At 33.6% G+C, this 14,967-nt stretch overlaps 1 protein-coding gene across 2 annotated transcripts in view; it reads right to left on the bottom strand.

Moving 5' to 3' along the window:
• Positions 1-739: 739 nt before the first annotated feature.
• Il6st (interleukin 6 cytokine family signal transducer) overlaps positions 740-14,967 on the bottom strand; it is a 108,187-nt gene continuing 93,959 nt past the window's right edge. For both annotated transcript variants that reach the window (XM_048800030.1, XM_015497294.2), the window contains 6 exons: positions 12,656-12,757; positions 12,350-12,496; positions 11,711-11,851; positions 9,111-9,207; positions 7,142-7,223; positions 740-5,789 (listed from right to left, as the gene is read on the bottom strand). In XM_048800030.1, the coding sequence (XP_048655987.1) occupies positions 5,049-5,789; positions 7,142-7,223; positions 9,111-9,207; positions 11,711-11,851; positions 12,350-12,496; positions 12,656-12,757 (1,310 nt within the window). In that variant the 3' untranslated portion in view covers positions 740-5,048. The remainder of the gene's footprint in view (positions 5,790-7,141; positions 7,224-9,110; positions 9,208-11,710; positions 11,852-12,349; positions 12,497-12,655; positions 12,758-14,967) is intronic.

Below are 14,967 nucleotides of genomic sequence, written 5' to 3'. Positions count from 1 at the left end.
GCAACTTAGGACCTGTCTCAAAAAATAACAAGGGTTGGGAATATAGCTCTGTGGTAGGGCTCCCCTGGATTCGCTCCCCAGTACTGCCAAACAAAACCAAAAAACAGACACAGCAAAACATGTGATTTTAAAAAAATAAACACATGGCCTAGAGCCAAGATATTTCTATAAATGCTGATAATAGATTTGAAGGGATAAAACATTGGTTTGTGGATTTTTTTTTACTCACTGCATATTTTAGATGAAATCATAATATGAAGGCATAAAGTTCCATTAGTAACATTTTTTTTTTTTTTTCCAGGTGGGCTTGTTGACTCTATCAGTTTCATCAACTCTTACTCAGTGATCTCAAGAGGAAGCAGTGGGACGCTGTGTGTCAACCTGCTTCAGGTCTCCCAACAAGGAGGGAAACACAGTACAGTGTGGGCATACACAGGCCACAGGAAGGCATGCACCTCTGTGCTAGGTCCCTTTCATCCCTGCAAGAGATTCCAGAACTCATGGAGAAAATCTGGTAAATGAAATCTGCCATCTCCATTCTACATTATTAAGGCTATGATGTTGTATTGCTTTTCTTCTTAATCCTATGCCATGATGCCAAATGAACAGTTAAAAAAACCACAGAAACTCATAAAACATTTGTGTTTATACTAAGGCCCTTATTTAACCAATGCTAGTACTGACAACTGCTATTACCTCAAGCATTATGCAGGACAGATGGTTGTAACCACACACAGAAAAAACTTAATGAGAATTTATTTCTTAAATTTACTTAAATGATTAGAATTGATATATAGTAAAATGTTTATGATAATATTTAGAGTTATGTCAACATAAAAATGACAGCTGTGGTTTTAATTAGCACACACAATTCACTGCAATTTAAAAATACATACAAGAGCCTTCCAAATGAAATCAGATGAGGTGGGGTGAGACAGCATGTGAATATAAAGGATTGTACTTACAAGAAATAGGGCACGGCTAGGATGTACACAGGACACACGCCTAATGCTAATCACTGCATGTTGTGCTAGCAAATTGCACATTTAAAGTATATCATTTAATATAATGCACATTAAAGACTACAAACAGTTCTCAAATACCCATCTTTAAATTGTTTCTGACACATCATTTTGGTATTCATGTAACGGCATTTGAAACCTGTAGTTACCAAAGCATGTATTCAAGGGATAAAGACTGGGAATATTTATCACCACCGGCCTTGAATGCATTTTCATTATTATCTGTCAACAACTGGGTAATGAAACTAACCAGTCTGAGGGAGATATTGATAGCAAAAAGCCCTTAAAAATATAGGAACAAGTAAGTAACAGAAGAGCTCACCCTGAGCTGCACCTTTTATCTAATGCTGTGTGTACTAGAACATATGCTAATGCACAGACTTGGAGAATACATGATGGGAAAAATCAACTAACCCAAAAGATATTGTTGACTTTAGAAAAATTTTTTTGACTTATATTTTAATTCACTTTATTAACAATCTGAAAAGGAACTGCTGCCAAGGACCAGTCTAAAGAATTAGGCTGTAGGCTTGCTAGTATGTACTTTTTTCTTTGCAGTCTGTGATAATCCCCAGTTTTAGACTAATGCTAAATAGCTGGCCATTATTATGGCTGTGTGTTTTCTAAATGTACATAAAAGTACAAATTTTTTTTTAATTAAAAAAGTAATCTTACCTGGGCAATGTAACAGTGATGCCTATAATAGAAAGCTATTCCAATTCTTTGAAATAATGTTAAATTATTTTTTAAAAATTAAGTTTTACATAGCTTATTGTTTTGATATTTTACTCATTTCACCATAATAAAATTTTACTGAAACACAAGTATGTGGTTTAGAAATTTGCTCTTAAAACCAGCTGAGTAAAATAAAAAAGGAGAATGATGTAGGATATAAGTGAATGGAGGAATATTTCTCCTTCTTGATTTCCTTGGTTAAACATATGATAATAGACAAATATTTCTGGGAATTCTATCTGATCATCATACTTTTATATATATATTATAGTTTTAACTAGTTAACATGGGCAAAAAATTACATATTTAAAAATTATTTGATTTCTATTTCTAAAACTACCTTAAATATGAGCTTTAATAAATAAGTATCTTATAAGTATACAAACTTCATTAACCTTTAATTTCAAAATAAGAGCTAGGGTCACTGGGTGGACTTTAGGTGGTAGAATCACTTTTCAAGGAATAAGGCTGAAGTTAAATGAACTAGGTAGAGAACAGGCATGAAGACATAAATGGTTTTGTGTTTTTCTCCCTGGTTCTATTCAAATGTTGAGTGTGTTCATATTTAAAAAAGGATGAAAAATTTATATTTTAACAGAAAAAGCCTGAAGTTTTAATTTTCTGATAGTTATTCAGCATTATCCTTTATGAGAGCTAAGGGTAGGATACCAAAAGACCGGTAACTGACGGTTAAATTACAATAGCAACACATATAACATAGGTTGGTTTTTGTTTTTTAATCCTAATAGGGGCAAACTGCATTAGAAGCAGTGTATTAATTTTGTCCACAAAGACACTGTCTTCTGGCGTACTAGCATTAAACCACACTAACAATTTAAAGAGTAATAAATCCACTAACTTTATTAGACTAGTTTTTACATAAATAAACCAGATTTCTCTGCCTACCTATAATACAATGTACATGCATCAAAAGATTATTCTAAAACATGCTCTAGAAAAGTAATTTTGTATTTAAAACAAGTTTTATGATTGCTTTTCTTTTCAGGGCAAAGTGTACATTACTTACTGGTGTGCCAATATTTTTTTCCTGAATGAATTTTTGCACAGTAACAAATGTAACCACGTAACATGTCTAAAGTGCTCTGTGGCATTCACTCACTGGACCATCTTCTATATGGGATTCAACATGCAAATCTACTTACGTGCAGTCCTTTCTTCCATGACCCTCCATTCTCATGCCCTTGGATCATGAGTTCACATTTTATAAATGCTCCCCCAAATGTACAAAGTTTACAATGTTCTTCACAACACTGCTATTTGTTATGAGGAAGGGTAGAGTTAAACATGATCACAATAACATCATTACTTAATTTGAGGAAATAAAAAATAAAATAGGTACAAATTTCCTGACAGAAATATACATAGCAAAAGATACATCTAGTCCTGACCTGGACCAGCATTTGATGGCCATCTAGAATGCTGGTGACACCGTTATCTTGTAGTGTGAATCTGGGTCTCTCTGTCCCTTCTTGACCTCTCTGGGCCCTATTTTCTTCATCTCCTTATTCTATCATTTTATTAATCTCAAGTTGGTTTTGCCAAAGTAGGAAACTAGATATCAGAATAAAGCATCTACTCTCACAAAGATCATATATGTAAAAGAACTCAGAAAAGTATTAGGCATTATATAAATGCAAGAACACAAATGATAAAATATAGCAGGAAGCCTAATAGAACAATATTCCAAGTAAAAGAATTCAAATATATAACAATGTTTTAGCCTTTTACTCTTTAATAACATCTACAAACTATTTTAAGTCTGCCTGTTTTCTGAAACTTACTAGTAAAAAATAAAACCTTTTTCCTCTGAATTCACTTGACGGTAGTAGTTAACCACTAATAGAGCATGACAATTTCTTCTCATTTACTCAACCCCATTCTTTAACCCCTGCTTCAGGTCATGCATAGGTTATCAGAGGATGGCACAAATGAATTAGTGACTTCAAGCTAAACCCTGGAAGCCTGGCTCGCTTCTCCCCTGAAGAACAGAATTGGGAGAGGTTTAAAATATTTCTATATCACAATGTAGAACTAAGTTCCACTCTACCTCAGAACAGGCAGATATTAAAATAAAATACTATTCTTGGCAGGTGCATGGCACATGCCTGTGTCCCAGCTACTGGGGTGGCTGGGCAGGATCATTTGAGCTCAGAAGTTTGAGGCCAGCCCAGGCAACACAGAAAACAAAAACTGATCCCTACCCATGCAAAACAAAACAAAAAATACCTCTCATACTATAATCAATATGTACGTTTTTAGGGTTCCATTTTTGTTCTGATGAATACTGCCCTCTTAGTTTTCTTCAAACACTTATTAGAAAAATTTAAAGCTTGGTATACTTAAAAACAAGGCATATTCAGTAAAAATACATTTTAAGCTGCAGACATTGTACAAAGTGCTTTGAGTTAACCAAATTCTGTGAAGTTTTAACAAGGGTCAATGATGTTTACACATATATATATATATAAAATGTTAATTTGTCTTAAAAATGACAAACAATTTTTAAGATTCTTGAGATAGTTTGTGATGTTTATTCCTAGCTCTTATAAGGGCCCTCTGCTTAATTTGTGAAATGGATCTTAAAAGAGGATGTTAGTAATTTTTTAAATTTAGTAAGATCTCGATTATATAATATTAAAAATATTTTTAATCTGCCAAGTTAGAGCTCTGGAGTTCCTTTTCTCCAGTAACATTTGGCAGCATCATTACCTACACAAGGGAACTGAAGTATATTCTGTGTCCTATAAATGAACTACCCCCACCATTTCTTTTGTGAGACCTCAAAAGATGGGCTCAGATAGTCATGCCCTATGGACCTCTTTTTAAATTATGATGTCAGATGAAGTAAAGGATCTAGATCTTGCTCCTCTTTTTTTACATTAACTATCCCTAAGCCACTTGTTTTTGATGATTATTCTCATCAAAATCAGTATGACTATTCGATTGCTGCTCATTATGTAAATGCTATTTTCTATGTAAAGTAAAACATAAAGTTTAATTCCATAAAGTTCAGATAAGCTTTCTGTTTTTCTTCAGTGCAAACATTGTAAAAGAGCACAAAGTCTTCAGCTATTCAGAGGATAAAGTCAGTTTCTGTAGTGCTTAAAGTAAAATCCCAGTTGTTCTGGAATGAAAATAGTCCAGGTAAGATTTTTGTCCTTCGGGGCAAATGATCATCTTCAGGGAGTGAAGATTGTTTTTTATCTGAAGTCACAGACAAAATATTTTTAGCTTTATTTCATAGGTGTTGAAGTTGAGGGAACTAGTCTTTCACTGAGGCATGTAGCCACCTTGTCTTACAGTCTGTGGTAAGTAACTTTTAGGCATCCCTTCATCAATTGCAGCCTCAATCGCAACTGTTTCAAATCTCTCTACTTGTCCCTCAATCCCTGGGCCAAAAGCATCTGCTACAGAAACTTCCTGAAACATTTTCATTTGGCCAGATCCAGAGGACTGTGAATTATGATTAGAAATCTGCTGCTGTTTAAGTCTCATAAAATCTTCCTCGTTGCCTGATGAAACTTGCTTTGACCTTTCAAAATGTGAAATATCTGGACTGGTTTCAGGTTGGTTGCAGTTTTGTTTGAAATACTGTTGCCTGGGCAAAATGCCATCACCGCTGTCTACATTATCTACCAACTGCAGATCTTCTGGTCGCTCCTCTGACTCTAACAAAGGCTGGGTAGACTCAGATCTTGAAAAGACCTGGACAGATGGAACCTGGTGTCTGTAGCCACTATGCACGACAGTAGAATACTGCACAGTGCTTGAAGTGTTTTGTGTAGATTCATTTTCATCACTGCTAGAAATGCTTGGCCTAGAAGATGACATGCATGAAGACCCCCCAATACCACTACTGTGTCCTTCAGTACTAATTTTTTCCTTCTTGAACAGGTCCAGTGATTTCAGATCTTCTGGAAAAGGCTTTTTATCATTTGCTTCTATTTCCACAACACTTACATCAGTGAAATTTCCATCTGAATACATTTGATCTTTTGAATTAAAATTGTGCTAGTAAAGAGAAAAAGTGGATTATTACTTTTGCCATAACACTCAGTTAATACATCTCTGAAACTTCTCAATGACTTTCACTGATGTGGAATTAATGTCACTAAATGACTGTCAACTATCCAAATTGCAGATAATGTTACGTAAAATGAGCTAATGAGTAAGTTTCTTAGTATTTCTAAATCAATACTGTTGGTGTTAAATTTTGATAGCTAATGGTCTAAAAATAACATTTAGTATTTTGTGCTTAGAGCAGGCAGCCTAGGATTAAATGGATTTAAAAAAACAAAACAAAACTAGGAAACAAGAAAAATCAGGCTGGATATGATAGTGCATGCCTATAGTCCCAGTGATCCAGGAGGCTAAGATAAGAGGGTCTCAAGTTCAAAGCCAGCCTCAGCAATTTAGAGAGAGGCTATCTTTAAAAAAAAAAAGGTGTGTGGGGGCACTTGGGAATGTGTCTCAGTGGTAAAGCATCCCTGGGTTCAATTCCTAGTACCAAGAAAACAAAACAACTTCAATGAGTAAGGTTTTATAAAAGGTAAAAAATATACAACACATCTTTAATTTGTTAATATAAAAACTCAAAGAGGATAATAAATACAAACAACTTGCCCTTTAGGACTTTAAAAAAAAATTTTTTTTTTTTAGTCATTGACAGACCTTTATTTTATTTATTTTTATGTGGTGCTGAGAATCGAACCCAGTGCCTCACATATGCTGGGCATGTGTGCACTTCCATTGAGCCACAGTCCCAGCACCTAGGACATATTTTTAGTTTGAAGAATTTATTGTAGAAATCATTTCATTCAAATCCTAGAAATCATTTCATCAGTATTAAAACAGTAGATTGGTAAACCAGATTTAAATATCAAATCCAATCCTGAATGCTCACATAACAGTTTCTCTCACATTGGCAGTTTTAGCACTTCAAGTTTTCAGTTTGCAAGTTTAATCAAATATTTGTAATGTTTATTGAACAGAATTAGGAATACCAAATATGCTATGAAATGAACCCCAGAAAGTAGTTATTTAAAATTTTGACTGTAACATTCATCTACATACTATATTATTTTCATTTACTTTTTTTTTTTTTTTTTTCCTATACTGGGGATTGAATCCAGGGGGCACTCTATCACATCACCAGCCCTTTTTGTGTTTTATTTTGAGACAAGGTTAGCCTCAAACTTGTGATCCTACTGCCTCAGTCTTCTGAGCAGCTAATTATAGGTGCATGCTACTGCACCTGACACATTTACTTTTTTGATTCAGCCTGATTATCTTTTGGTTAAACTCTATAAATGTATCCTAATACATCTGTGCATTATAAACAAATCAGATGCATTTTATCTTACCCTTGGAGGGGTATGAGGTGACCACTGGGCAATATGACTCTTTGAAGGATCTGGAACATTAGGCCAGATGTGTTTTTTAATTCTGAAGAGAGAGAGAAAAAAAGGCATATGTAGAACCACATGTAATAAACAACTAATATTCTCTTTCTTTCTGAACTGGTCATCTAAAACTATTAAGAAGCAAATCAATTAACTAAAGAACAAAACATACCTACACTTTACCCCAAAGGTAAACAAATTATTTTTTTTTGTGACAAATAGAAATATACTGTTAAAATATATATGGATAAATACTGTTAAAATATATACAGATCTTAATGTATTCACAATGAAAAAAAGTAATAAGGCTAAACTCAATCAGTATTCAATTTAAAGTCTCTGATATCCTGCAATAAAATCACTTAAAAATTTAATTTAGCCAAACAAAATTAAAAGCAAAAAATGTATAATTTCCAATTATCAGTATTCACTGATACAAAATATGATCGATTTTCTTTCTCTCTCTCTTTTTTTTTTTTTTTTACAAAAAAGACAAGACAGTGTGGTACTGGCATGAGAATAGACACAGAGTGAAATGGAACAGAACTGAGGGTCCAGAAATAGATATAAACCTTTATGTCCAGCCTAATAATTTCTAGAAAAGGTGCCAAGGCAATTCACTAGCAAAACAATAATCTTATAAAAATAAGTGGTGTTAGAATTAGGTATCTGTGGGATAAAAATATACCTTGACCCTGAACTCACACCGTGCACAAAAATTAACTAGGAATAAATTGTAGAGATGGTAGTGAAAACTACTGAACTTCTAGAAGAAAACACAGGAGAGAATATTTTTGACACTGGGTCAGGCAGAGATTTTTTAAACATGACACAAAATGCAGGAAACAAAATGGATTTCACAGTTAAAAACTTCTGCTGTTTTAATGTCACAGTTAAGCGAACAAAATGGCAATGTACAGCCTGGGACAAAAATTTGCAAAACACATTTGGTAAAAACTTTGTAATGAGAGCATGAACTCTTGCAGCTCCATATTAACAAATCAACTTAAGTTTTTAAACTTCCAACAGATATGTCACAAAAGAAGATATGTGACGTATGAGAAGATCCATTAATAATCAGCAAGGAAATGGATATTAAACCATAATGAGACAATACTATACAACCACTAAAATGAAAAACTGACAGAATCAAGTGTTGGTGATGGTACGGAACACTGCTGGTGGGAATGCCAGATGGTGTAGCCATTTTGAAAAAGTCTAGCAATTTCTTACAAAGTTAAACATAGGCTTACCATATAGCCCAGCACTCCCAATTATAGTTATTTATTAAAGATAAATGAAAATATATGCTCATACAAAGTTTTGCACATCAATGTTCACAGCATTATTATACATGTTGGCCAAAGATTAGAAACAACCAAACTTCCATAACAAATGGATAAATTTTAACATATCCATACTACAGAATACTATACAGCCATAGAAAGGAGAAAAGAAGTAAATGCAACAACATGAATCTCAAAAATGTTAAGTGAAAGACATCATACACAAAAGACTACAAGCTGTTTGATTTCAAGTACATGAAATTCTAGATAAGGCAAACCTATAGTTACAGATTACTAATTGCCTGAGGTCAAGGGTTGAGGGAGGAAGATAAGTATAAACAATGAAGAAATTTAGGGTGATGGAAATGTTATACATCTGGGCACTTTTGCAAACTTTCATCAAACCGTAAACTAAAAATGGATGAATTTTAGGGGCTGGGGCTGTGGCTCAGTGGTAGAGCACTTGCCTAGCATGAGTGAGGCACTGGGCTTGATCCCCGGCATCACATAGAAATAAACAAATACAATAAAGGTGTTGTGTCCATCTACAACTAAAAAAAATTTTTTTTAAATGGATGAATTTTATTGTATGTAAATTATAGATCAATAATGCTTGGGGGAAAAATATGAATATAGGTACTTACAAGTCTCTCTTATTAAAGCAGAACAATACTCCCAGAAGAGTTGTCAACAGGAATGCTAAGCAAACAGGCACGACTATGGCTTCTATTTCTCCTTGAGCTAAAAAAAAAAAAAGAAAGGTTGTGATGAGAAATAATTGACACACACACAAAAGGGAAATAATACAACCTCCCAACCAATGCCTGTTGAATAGATAAAGTACTTTCTTGATTTTTCAGTCTTTTTGCACTTTAAAAGTGTTCCTTCCCTCCTTGTTAAATCATATCCTAACAATTTCTCCTTACATAGTACCATGACCAGGTAGTAAGCATAAAATACATGTTGGTTGGGGGAATAAAATGACTCAAAAGACAATATATCTGGTCTGTTAAAGCTTTCAAACCTAACCATTCATTATAATTATGATCTGCACTCAGAATCTTAGCAAAAGCTTAATATTATAATGTTCATCACCATAAAATGGAAAAATTATATCTGAATACGAACATTGGGTAGAACTGCAGAAACTATGAAACAATTGAACAACAAATTTAACTTTTCTATAAGGAATAAAAATACAATTGAGGGCTGGGGTGTGGCTCAATGGTAAAATGCTTGCCTGGCTTGAATGAGGATTCAATCCTCAGCATCACATATAAATAAATTACATAAAGGTATTGTGTCCATCTACAACTAAAAAAATTAATAAAAAATACAATTGAGGTAAAAATTGTAAGTTATTTTCAAAAAGATAATATACTGGATATAGAGTTGAGAATTTTAGGAAAGATGCTCACGAGGCATGCAGACTGGCACAGAAAAAGTGGCTTTTATGTTTTCATGCCTTGGACATTTGCTTGTGCCACTCTATAACATCTTCTTTTTCCCAATTGTCCACATCCTAAACTTAAGGCTCCAGCATTGCCTTTTCCATGAATTCTTCTTTAAAGATGAAAATCCTCCTACTGTCTTTAAACTCCTACTCACATAGCTCAGTATATATTTTTTTTAACTTTTGCCATATTTATTCAACTAAGTTATATGTTAGATTATTTATAAATGAGGGATTAAGAATAATTTTTCTTCCTCTTTGTATTTTACTGTATATATTCCCTACAATGAACATTACTTTTATAATTAGGGAAAATATTTTTCAAGTCTTATTATTTTTTTCAATGCCTTATTTCAAGTATCATTCACTATATATCTATTAACATGTCACAATACAGGACAAACCTTATCCTCAAAACTATATTCATTATTAGCCCTAATAGAAATGCTCAGGACCTTTTATTATGTATTTTATGTAGTCACTCATCATTTATTTTCTCATTCAGCAATCAATGAACTAATGAGGAACATGTAGATTGCTATTTATCATTCCCCTTATTGAAGCATTTGGGGGTGAGAGCCACAAATACAATTCAAGAAAATAAGGTAATTTCTATAATAATTCAAATAGTTGGAACAAGAAAGAATGCATTTAAGTGTTCTTTTGGAAGGCTACAGGAACAATAAAAACAAGAAAAGAGGAGGATCCACACTAGGACAATGCAGGAAAAGGTGAAAAGTTGGACAGAATAATGAGGAGATTGCAGTTGGAGCAAGCTGCTGCTTCTGAAAGCACAGGGGCCAGCAATAATTAGGTATAACTGATAGAACTTGACACTTGGTGTCAAGGAAGGAAAAAAGAAATTTTTTGTAATCATATCTAAATTTCTGTTTTGGCAGAGCTAGATGATTGTGGCCTGGAACAAAGAAAGAGAAATGTATTCAAGAAGGAAAGAGGATGGTTTAGTCATGACAGGGAGTATGAATAGGCAGATAAAGAAATTGGCCAAGAACAGAGTTTTGGGGAATAAATGATGTAAAGGCTGAACAGAAAAAGAACAAGAGGGATGTGCCAGAGAGGAGGGAGATTCAGGAGAGTGCTAGTAGAAAAACAAAGGAAGGTATGATTGGATGAACCAGGGGAGGAAGGAGTTTCAAGAATGGAAAGGCCAAATAGATCCTATAATAAATAAAATGGAAAAAAGGTAAAGTTTAAAAAGTATGCACTGGATATGATGTCTAAGGTCTTCGATGAGAACACCAGAGAGGTTTCAGAACAGTGGTGGAGTGGGAAGCCTGCTTCTAGTGACTGAGCTGGAGGTACTAGTGGAGATTCCAAGGTGCACTAGTTTTTCAAGCAACCTGATTACAAATGGAAGGAACAAGAGAAGAGAAGAGGAAAAACTATAACAACTAATCCAGTGGAAAAAGATGAACCCACTGAGGGGGATATGCAAGTTCTTGTGGGATTCAGAGTATGGGTGAATTCAGTCAGAAACAGTGTAACACCAAAAAGGTCAGGAATAACATTCCCTATAGTTAAAAGAAACAACTAAACCATATAAATATAAAAATCATAATTTATGAACACTTCATTTTATGAATCCAATGGTACACTATTTTGTTTTGTTTTGTGCTGGGGATCAAACACAGGGAACTGTGCACTACAGAGCTATGCCCCTATCGGCTAAAGGTGTACTTTTAAACAAAATTTTAGCACAGTAAGCCCATTTATAGTCTGTTTAATTTTAAAACAAGATAAAATAAGAAAAAACAATTCATCATTTCTTACCAAACTTCGGTGTAGTAAAAGTGAATTCTGGACCGTCCTTTCCACCTTCATCTGTGTATGCTGTCATCCGTACCATGTACAATGTGTCACTGGTCAAGGAGGACAGTGTATATTCTGTGTGGGAAGAATCCACATTCACAGCTGGAAGAAATAAAAAACAGCTTTATTCAATAATTCAACATTTTGGGGGCTGTGGCTGTGGCTCAGTGGTACAGCGCTTGCCTAGCATGTGCGAGGCCCTGGGTTTGATCCTCAGCACTACATAAAAATAAATAAATACAATAAAGGTGTTGTGTCCAACTACAACTTAAAAATAAATATTTTTAAAAAATAATTCAATGGTTTTGCTTTGTCCTATATTTGTTACTGTGCAAATATTTAAAAGTAATAAAAACATTTTCTCAGAAAACAACCTTTATAACTGACATAATATTCTTCCTTAAGCACAATGTAATAATTTTTAAATAAAGCCATGAACAAGCATGACATATTCTCAAGTGTCTTCAAAAAATAATATATGCAAACAACAATAAAATATATGCAATAAAAAGATGGATACTGCAGCAAGATGAGAAATTAGTATTTAATAGCTTAAGAGAAAAATATAATTCTTAGTAAGTGATACAGTTTTATTATTACCAGTTTCATTTCCAATAATGGTTCTATAAAATATAGTGTAATTTCTGATAAATCCATTCTGAACATCAACAGGAAGTTGGTCCCACTCTAAGACAGCTTCATTCTTCCCCACTTTTTTTGTCCGAACAGTAGGTCCTTTGGAAGGTGCTGTAACAGAATAAATGTATTTACTAACTATAAAGCAACAGAATTTAGAAACTAACTAAAATTATTTGAATATCATGAGAAGTATCCTTACTTAAAGATGATAAAAGGTCTTTGTTAAAACTAAACAACATTCTTCAACGAAAGTGAGTGTGGACTTACGAGCTTGTTTAAGGTATGCCTTTGTAGATTCAGGGCTTCCTGGTCCATTGGCATAAACTGGAGTAATAGTTATCAAATAACATTTGCTCTCCATTAGTTTCCCTAAAGTAAGAATAGCAGATTAAGCATTTTTTTGATAATGAAAAATACAAATTAATTCTATGATCTATTTTCACATTATAATTTCATTATCATTGCATTTTCCTTGAAAATGGCAGTTTTCTAAGTAAGCATTATCTTTTATTTATGGGACTCAAGCTTAAGGGTAAAACTGTTCATAAAAAGTCAATATTACTTTTATTGCCAATACAGTATATAAAACTACTTATATTGTTAATAAAAACAGTTATTATATTTACATTCAGGATTTATAAAACACTGACCTCAAATTCTTCTAAATCTTACTTAGTTTGACAACTCATATCTTACCTAATTCTGAGAACTGCCTAATGAGCAAGATGCCACCAATAGACCTAAGGGAAAGCATTAAGGGTTATGGCTTCTCAGGTAAGTTGAAAAAAAAAAAAAAAAAGATAATTTAAAAAAAAGTGATAATTTCCCCTGTAATTTAAAAGGAAAAGTTATCTTAAATGCAGATTTCTTTTATTAATAATCTCTTCAAATTATCAAAGTAATCTATTCTTTTAGTATGTAGAATGAAGTTTTCCCTTTTTATACAGTGTATTATCAATCCACATCAGAAAATAGTGTTTATCCAAAAAAACAAATAGCTCTATCAATAAATAGGCCAAAGACCTAAATAAACACTTCTCAGAAGATATATAATCAATTAACAAATATATGAAAAAATGTTCATCATAGGAATTAGAGAAATGCAAATCAAATCTACTCTAAGATTTCATCTTACTCCAGTCAGAATGGCAGCGATTATGAATATAAACAATAGTAAGTGTTGGTGAGGATGTGGGGAAAAAGGTGCTCTCATACATTGCTGGTGGGACTGCAAATTGGTGTAGCCAATATGGAAAGCAGTATGGAGATTCCTTGCAAAACTGGGAATGGAACCAACATTTGACCCAGCTATCCCTCTCCTAGGTCTATACCCAAAGGACTTAAAAAACAGCATACTACAGGGACACAGCCACATCAATGATAATAGCAGCACAATTCACAATAGCTAAATTGTGGAACCAACCTAGATGCTCTTCAATAGATGAATGGATAAAGAAACTGTGGTTATAAGAAAAATGTGGCATATATACACAATGGAATATTACTCAGCAATAAAAGAAAATAAAATTATGGCATTTGCAGGTAAATGGATGGAATTGGAGAAGATAATGCTAAGTGAAGTTAGCCAATCCCCAAAAAAACAAATGCCGGATGTTTTCTCTGATATAAGGAGGCTGATTCATAGTGAAGTAGGGAGGGGGAGCATGGGAGGAATAGACGAACTCTAGATAGGGCAGAAGGGTGAGAGGGGAAGGGGAGGGGCAGGGGGTTAGAAATGATGGTGGAATGTGATGGACATCATTATCCAAAATACATGTATGAAGACACAAATTGGTGTGAATATACTTTGTATACAACAGAGATATGAAAAAGTGTGCTCTGTGTGTGTAATATGAATTGTAATGCATTCCACTGTCATATATAAAAAATTAATAAAAATTAAAAAAAGATATGCAAACATACACACACACAAAAGAAAATGGTGTTTGATATTGAAGCTTTTATCTTCAACAAGAACTTGTATTTCCTTAACTATTATTCATAAAGTTATATGCACATTTGCCTTCTTACACAGAGTAATTTTACCTTTTCTTGAAGAGACCACATTATCAAGAAATACGCTATTTTTAAAGTCTACTGTGATAGTGATACTTTCAGGCCTGTTGAGCCTTGAAACCCTGATGTCTCCAGAACCTACACTAGGCTTTTTAAGCTTCTTAGGTCTAGTTATTTCCAATCTGTCTTCTCCTTGGTTCCACCATTGCTTTTATTCAATAAGGTTGATAAACTAGACAATCAGGCATATTTAAACTGTACATTAAATAATAGGTTAGTAAAATCCAAACAACCAACCTAATGAATAAAGCTCAAAAAATTTATGGCAGGTTCTCTCTCTGCTTAGGGCTTTTCTCTGATTAATCATATTATCTACAGGTTAAGTGTAATGATTATTCCCTTCTTTATTAAAAAAGCACATATTCACTGAATGTTTTTATTTTCTCTTCATAGCCATTATATATTACAGCCACGTAAGTAGTTACTTACCACACAGAATAATTCTGTTTGGAATGCTACAAAACTATTATGTTTTGGAGTTGGGGATGTGGCTCAGTGGTAGA

Source organism: Marmota marmota, unplaced genomic scaffold, assembly GCF_001458135.2.
Source record: "Marmota marmota marmota unplaced genomic scaffold, marMar, whole genome shotgun sequence".
In the NCBI taxonomy this organism is placed as follows: Eukaryota; Metazoa; Chordata; class Mammalia; order Rodentia; family Sciuridae; genus Marmota; species Marmota marmota.
This window is presented reverse-complemented; position numbering and strand designations above follow the sequence as displayed.